At 38.7% G+C, this 7,493-nt stretch overlaps 2 protein-coding genes across 2 annotated transcripts; both read left to right on the top strand.

Annotated features, from left to right (window-relative positions):
• The first annotated feature begins 2,748 nt into the window (after positions 1-2,748).
• Positions 2,749-4,497, top strand: LOC121265848. Its single transcript, XM_041169518.1, has 2 exons — positions 2,749-3,475; positions 3,557-4,497. Exons 1-2 carry the CDS (start codon positions 2,749-2,751, stop codon positions 4,495-4,497), a joined length of 1,668 nt encoding a protein of 555 aa, XP_041025452.1.
• Positions 4,498-4,827: 330 nt separating this feature from the next.
• On the top strand, positions 4,828-5,283 carry LOC121265847 (uncharacterized mitochondrial protein AtMg00860-like). The gene has a single exon (XM_041169517.1). The coding sequence runs from the start codon at positions 4,828-4,830 to the stop codon at positions 5,281-5,283; it is 456 nt and encodes a 151-aa protein (XP_041025451.1).
• Positions 5,284-7,493: the final 2,210 nt, after the last annotated feature.

The raw sequence follows: 7,493 nt of genomic DNA, 5'->3' as shown, positions 1-7,493 counted from the left end.
CAAGTTTCTATTAATCCACTTTCTTAATTAGTTTTAATTAATTTCTATTAGAAGGAATATTAATAAATATATACGAAGGATTCAGTCTTTTTCTCCTTTTTTTTTTTTTTATAGCTGGTGGTGACCAGATCTACTGTATTCAACATGTGGCTTCCGGTCTGACTAACATAACATTATTGATTTATGAGCCATTCCATACTTTTTTTAAGCTGTCTTCTATGTATGGTTCCTCATGACTTTCTGGAGGTTAATTTAATTACAAGGACGTGCTGTTTTTGGGTAGTTGAATCATCTGATATCGCTCTATATTAATTATTTATTATTATTATTTATTATTATTTAATATTTTATTATTACTATTTATAGATCTTCTAAAATCGTTTCACTATCCAAGCATGACCATAATCTTTAATGTCAGCTAAATGGTTAACACAAGTAATTTGTAACATGACTTGTCGGAATATCCTAGGAATCTACTTTTAGGAAAATAAAATATAGACGAGGAAGTCATGTTCATATCCACTTCGACGACCACATGTTGGCAATTTTTATTTTTAAAAAATTATATATAAAAGAATAATTAGTTTATAATACTTCTATATTGTAAAAATAAATAAATAAATAAATAAAATTCTAATTATCTCGACAAGCATTCTGCTTTAACTTTTTGTTTTTTTCCTGTAATTACACTTACCTTATTCTGCTTACTTTTTGTTTTTTCGTTGTAATTTAAGTAAATGTTAAATCGTGGAACTTCTGTTTGCTACGTGGGGCATCAGAAGCAGTTGCGGTAACTTGGGCAGTGTTGAATTCAGTAAATCGAAGTGAAGCCCAACTTAACCTTAAGTGGGCTTGCTTCGCAAGTCGTCAGATCTGAACGTTTATGTCCATGGAAAATGCTAGGGAACCCAGTTGGTCTTTCCTGCCCAGTTCGTTGTCAACGTCTCCCCGAGTTGGTAAGGCAGCCCAGTGAAACGTCTCCCCTGCCCCGCGTCTCCCCTGCCCAGTTCGTTTCAGGTAAATCTATAAGTTTTTTTTTCGTCATTGTTTTCGAAACAAAATAAAATTGTTTCTGGAATTTGTTTTAGAATTTGTTTGGATTTTGTTTGTGGCTGTTTTGAAATTTTTTTGTGGCTGAGACTCATTATTGAGTTTTGTTGTAGACTAATAGATGATTTTCGAAGAACCCAGTGCTCGACAAAATGCCACAACAGTTTTCTCTTCCCATATTAAAGACAAAAGTGCAAAGTTTAAGAAGAGTTGTATACTTAAACGGGAACCCAAAACGGGTTCCTAGCATTTTCTTGATGTGCATAAGATTGAACCCGTCTAATTAGGATGTGCGACAATGCATCCACTTGCACCGTTCCAGCGGTGGCTTGACTTTAAAACGTCTTTTAAGACGGTTTTCTCTTAGTAGGGCTTGGGTAGAGACTAAGAAATTGGTCTCAAAATCTATTTTTTTTTCTTTTTTTCCATCACATTTGCACTGTATTTGTTGTTTTGGAGCATTTTGCTAGGGAACCCCACGCCCACTGACATATATCATCTTTTATTTTAATGAAGTTTGCTTGCTTAAGGAAAAAAAAAATTAGGATGTGCGACAACTCAACATGCCTCTCGGGCCAATTACGTACCCAATTAATAATTTCTTTCTACGTAAGGGAAATAATGATATTGCTAGATAATTAAGAACTAGTGGCAAAATTTTCACATATGATCAGTACTTACAATGATTTATCGATAAAAAATTCTCACATGTGCATATCCATTCCTGGCAATGTAAGTAGTGTAGTCATTACCCACAACACTGAGAAGGCACATAGAGGACTTCAGGTCTCTAGCAGTAAACACCTTTTTTTTTTTTATGAGATGTTGGAAGAAATCGATCTGGGTTGTCATGTTTGAGCCAGGGTACACAACAGTATCAAATGCACACGTTCCTCTAGCAAAGTTCATTCCATATCTCAATAGTGAGATCCCATACTTCCTCCGTCTATACTGAATCGGAGACTTGACTCCGATGAACTTCGCTGCGCACATATACGTATATAATAAGGTTCAACACATGAAGAAAGTAATAAATAATATGTGAAGTGTGTTTCTGGTTGAAGAAATGAGGGTGGAAGAAATGAGAAGAAGGTGTATGGGGATCAAACTGTGCGAGCAACGGAATTAACCACCAGATCGAAACGGGGCGTTTAAGGAATTAATGGAACGATGCGTTTTGAATTCATGTTAAAGAAGACGGCTTTAGTTAAACGGTGCGTTCTAGTTAATAGAGCGACGTTGTTTCCTTTCTTTGTTGTAACAGAAGTTAGTTAGTCAAGTTTTAATCTGTTAATTAGTTAGATCATGAACTTGTTCTATAAAAGGAAGGGTTGCGTATGCAGAAGGGAATAAGAATGTACTGAGTATGAATTGTAAGGAGCTTGGAGATTGCTCGAAAATCTCTTCCAAGAATTGAAGTAGATTCTTGGTTCTTGCTATTCATTCTGTTTCTTCTATTCTTTCTTCTTGTTCTCGTTCTACCTTGTATACGTTCTGCACTTCACTGGGTGCTAGGAGGAAGAAGGCATGTAACAATTGGTATCAGTTTGGCGATCCATGGCAGAAGGCACGCGCACAGCTGCTTTGAAGGCTCAGTAGGAAGGAGCCTTAAGACAACAGGAAGAAGTTTTGAAGTAGTTAGAGTACCACAATCATGCTATTAATAGCATTCACGGAAGGCTTGATCAATTATCTGATATGTTGAAGTCGTTGGTTGAGTTTCAGCAAGTCAATTCTCGTAGGGAGGAGAATCATGAAGATAGTTCTTTTGGGAGACGTGTGAACCAAGAGGAGAGGTTTCCAAGGGGAATTAGACTCAAATTTTCGCATTTTGATGGCTCTAATCCTGGAGCATGGATCTTTAAAGTAACACAATACTTTGAGTATCATCAGGTCTCGATGAATCAAAGACGTTTAATGGCTTCATATAATATGGAGGGTGAGGCCCTCGTATGGTACCAAGATGCCGTAGATGGGGGTATATTTACAACATGGGAATCTTTTGTCAAAGCCTTGCTGGTCAGGTTTGGTACTACAGCCTATGATGATCCTATGGAGGCTTTAACAAGATTGAAACAAGTGTCTTCTGTGGCTGTCTACAAAGCACAGTTTGAAACTTTGTCCAATAGACTGAAGGGTTTGTCAGAAAAGCATAAACTAAGCTGTTTAATGAGTGGTCTTAAAGATGAGGTTAGGCTTCCTATAAGAATGCTAAATCCTATAAATCTTAATGCTGCTTTTGGTCTTGCTAAGATCCAGGAGGAGTATATTTTGGCATCAAGGAAACCTTGGAGAAATAATACAGCATTGCCTGTTAAGAGTCTTGGGGAAACTGTGGGGGATAGTTCCAAGTTTCAAAAGAATGGAATGCCAACAAAGAGAGTTTTCTCTTCACAAATGGATGAGAAGAGGAAGAAAGGCCTCTGTTATCACTGTGAAGAAAAATGGAATCCTAATCATGTGTGAAAGAATCCCAAGGTTTATTTGATCCATGCCGATGATGAAGGTCCCCAGCCTGTTCTTGAAGAATCTGTGATCGTGGAGGAGGTGGAGGTCTGTGGTGATAGTGAGGGGACTTTAGAAGTTTCTGTTAATGCCATTTCTGGGTGCAATAATGGCAATGCTATGAGGCTGCATGGTAGTATCGGCCCTTGTTCTGTTGAAATTCTTATTGATTCTGGAAGCACACATAACTTCTTGGATCCTTTGGTGGTCCAAGAAGCTAAACTGAGTGTCAGGAAAGACTGCAGTTTGCAAGTGAGGGTGGCCAATAGTGATAAAATTTTGAGCCAGGGAAGGGGTGAAGAAGTAATCAAGATCCAAGGTTCAAAATTTTCTATCCCTCTTCATGTGTTAACCTTGGGGGGATGTGATATAGTTCTTGGAGTTCAGTGGTTGAGAACCTTAGGCTCCATTACTTGGAACTTTATTGATATGTCAATGAGTTTTGAGTGGGGTGGTCAGATGATTAAGTTGCAAGGGTTGAATTCTGCAAGTGTTCTCATGATGTCAGGAACTATGGCAATTAAATCAGATTTTATAAGTCAGCAAGCATGGTTGTTGCAGTTAATGCCTAGGGAGCAACAGAAGACTGGAGTTTGTTCTGAAGGACCAATGGCTAAGTTGCTTAAAGAATTTGAGGATCTTTTTGCTGAACCTGTGGGATTGCCACCAAGAAGAGAATTCAATCACCCAATCAACCTGAAGGATGGAGTTTCTCCTGTTTCAGTTCGACCTTATAGGTATCCTCATTATCAGAAAACCGAAATAGAGAAAATTGTCCATGAATTGTTGCAAACTGGTGTAATAAGACCAAGCCAAAGTCCATTTTCTTCACCAGTATTATTGGTTAAGAAGGCTGATGGGACTTGGTGTATGTGTATGGACTACAGAGCCCTTAACCAAGAAACCATCAAAGATAAATTCCAAATACCTGTCATTGATTAACTTCTTGATGAATTATTTGGAGCTCAGATTTTTTCCAAGTTGGATTTAAGGGCTGGATATCATCAGATTCGAGTAAGGGAGAGGGATATTTAGAAAACAACATTTCGAACTCATGAAGGCCATTATGAGTTCTTGGTAATGCCATTTGGGCTTACCAATGCTCCAGCCACCTTTCAAGGATTGATGAATCACATTTTCAAACCTTTTTTGAGAATGTTTGTTTTGGTATTTTTCGATGACATTTTGGTGTACAACAGAAATGTTGTTGATCATTTGTTGCATGTAGAAACTGTGTTGGGCATTCTGAGGTAGCACACACTCTATGCAAAGATGTCTAAATGTAAGTTTGGGGTGCATGAAATAGAGTACTTGGGCCACATTATTTCGGGGAAAGGGGTACAAACTGATGTTGCCAATACAGCAGCCATGGTTCAATGGCCTGCTCCTAAAACCTTGAAGTCTTTAAGAGGGTTTTTAGGATTAACAGGTTATTATAGAAAATTCATACGAAGTTATGGATCCATAGCAGCACCTTTAATAGATCTTTTGAAAAAAAATTCATTTTGTTGGAATGATAAAGCTGCTGTTGCCTTCGAGTTGTTGAAAACAGCTGTGAGCAACCCTCCTGTGTTGAGGTTACCAGATTTCACCAAAGTATTCACCATTGAGTGTGATGCTTCTGGTGTGGGCCTTGGGGCAGTTTTGATGCAAGATTCGCAGCCCATTGCCTTTTATAGCAAAGCCTTAAAAGGAAAAGCACTACTTTTGTCTACCTATGAGAAATAGCTTTTAGCTCTAGTGTCTGCTGTCCAGAGATGGAGACCTTACTTTAAAATCAAAACTGATCAACAAGCATTGAAGTTTTTGGTGGAGCAAAAGATTGGCACTGAATCACAACACAAGTGGGTGTCTAAACTGATTGGTTATGACTTTTCAGTTGATTACAAGAAAGGCAAAGAGAACTTGGTGGCTAATGCTCTCTCGAGAAGAAATGAGGAAGAACAAGCAGTGCTTGCAATGATTTCCTTTCCAACTCCCTTGTGGATTGAAGAGTTGAAAGGAAGTTATTCCTCAAGTTCTAAATTTTCTGAAATTGTGACTAAGTTGCAACAAGTTGAGGAGGCACCTAAACATTTTTCTATTTAGCAAGGGTTGTTGCTGAGGAAGGGGAAGTTGGTGGTCATTCCTTCTTCTTCATTCCATTCCAAGATTCTGCAGTTCATCCATAATAACCCACAGGCAGGTCATGTGTGGTATCATAAGACTCTACAAAGGGCAATGAGAGATTTTTGGTGGGAAGGCATGAGGAATGATGTGAGAAGATTGGTGAAAGAATGTGAGGTTTGTCAAGTCAGCAAGTATGAAACTGTGCAGTACCCTGGTCTTTTACAACCACTTTCTATACCTCAATCTCCATGGTTGGATATTTCCATGGACTTCATCAATGGCTTGCCCAATTCTAATGGCTTCTCTGTGGTTTTCTCTGTGGTGGACAGATTAACCAAATCTACCCATTTCTTTCCCCTTTCGCATCCTTATACAGCTGTTAAAGTTGCTCAAGTTTTCTTTTCTAGGGTCTTCAAATTGCATGGGTTACCAAGATCAATTGTCTCTGATCGAGATGCAGTTTTCACTAGTTCATTTTGGAAACAATTATTTCAGATGCAAGGAGTTTCTTTGGATTTCAGTTCTTCTTACCATCCTCAGTCAGATGGTCAAACAGAGGCCTTGAATAAATGCTTGGAAGGATACTTAAGGTGTTATTGCAGTCAAAAGCCAAGGGAATGGACTTCATGGTTACCATTTGCTGAGTGGTGTTACAACACTACTATGCATTCTTCCATCAAAATGTCCCCATTTGAAGCTCTTTATGGGTATGCTCCCCCGAAACTGATGGCTTATGTATCAGGTACTTGTGCTAATGATGCTGTTGATAGGCAACTTAAATCAAGGGAAGAATTGTGGGGTTTATTGAGAGATAATATGAAGAAGGCACAGCATAGGATGAAATTCTATGCTGACAAAAATAGAAGTGAAAGATCCTTTGAAGAAGGTGATTGGGTCTTCTTAAGACTCCAGCCTTATAGACAGAAGTCATTGGCAATGAGGCACAACATGAAGCTAGCTCCAAGATTTTATGGCCCCTTCCAGATTGTGAAGAAGTTGGGATCTGTTGCTTACAAGCTTAACTTGCCTAGTTCATCTAAAATACATCTAGTTTTCCATGTTTCCTGTTTAAAAAGGAAAATTGGCCAGTCTATTGTACCTTTGCCAACATTACCTCCCACTGATTGGAGTGGTTAGATACAGCCTAAGCCTCAAAAGATTTTGGACAGACGAGTTTCAAGGAAGGGTACTCATGCTGTGACATAAGTGCTTGTGAGTTGGGTGGGGGCTACTGTGGAGGATTCTTCTTGGGAAAGCTTGTGGAGGTTGAGACAACTTTACCCACACCTTGTGGGAACTGTGCTGTGAAGTGTGTTTCTGGTTGAAGGCCTTGTGGTCAAGTCCTTCAAGAGGGGGAGAATGTGAAGTGTGTTTCTGGTTGAAGAAATGAGGGTGGAAGAAATGAGAAGAAGGTGTATGGGGATCAAACTGTGCGAGCAACAGAATTAACCACCAGATCGAAACGGGGCGTTTAAGGAATTAATGGAACGATGCGTTTTGAATTCATGTTAAAGAATACGGCTTTAGTTAAACGGTGCGTTCTAGTTAATAGAGCGGCGTTGTTTCCTTTCTTTGTTGTAATAGAAGTTAGTTAGTCAAGTTTTAATCTGTTAGTTAGTTAGATCATGAACTTGTTCTATAAAAGGAAGGGTTGCGTATGTAGAAGGGAATAAGAATGTACTGAGTCTGAATTGTAAGGAGCTTGGAGATTGCTCGAAAATCTCTTCTAGGAATTGAAGTAGATTCTTGGTTCTTGCTATTCATTCTGTTTCTTCTATTCTTTCTTCTTGTTCTCGTTCTACCTTGTATACGTTCTGCACTTCACTGGG

The sequence above is a fragment of the Juglans microcarpa x Juglans regia genome, chromosome 5D, assembly GCF_004785595.1.
Source record: "Juglans microcarpa x Juglans regia isolate MS1-56 chromosome 5D, Jm3101_v1.0, whole genome shotgun sequence".
NCBI lineage: Eukaryota > Viridiplantae > Streptophyta > Magnoliopsida > Fagales > Juglandaceae > Juglans > Juglans microcarpa x Juglans regia.
This window is presented reverse-complemented; position numbering and strand designations above follow the sequence as displayed.

Excerpts from the sequence above, each read along its gene's own strand:
- LOC121265848 (XM_041169518.1), top strand. The coding sequence starts at position 2,749 with ATGTTGAAGTCGTTGGTTGAGTTTCAGCAAGTCAATTCTCGTAGGGAG. Across the intron at positions 3,476-3,556 it reads GAAGAGGAAGAAAGGCCTCT|GTCCCCAGCCTGTTCTTGAA; the intron begins GTTATCACTGTG and ends CCGATGATGAAG.
- LOC121265847 (XM_041169517.1), top strand. The coding sequence starts at position 4,828 with ATGTCTAAATGTAAGTTTGGGGTGCATGAAATAGAGTACTTGGGCCAC.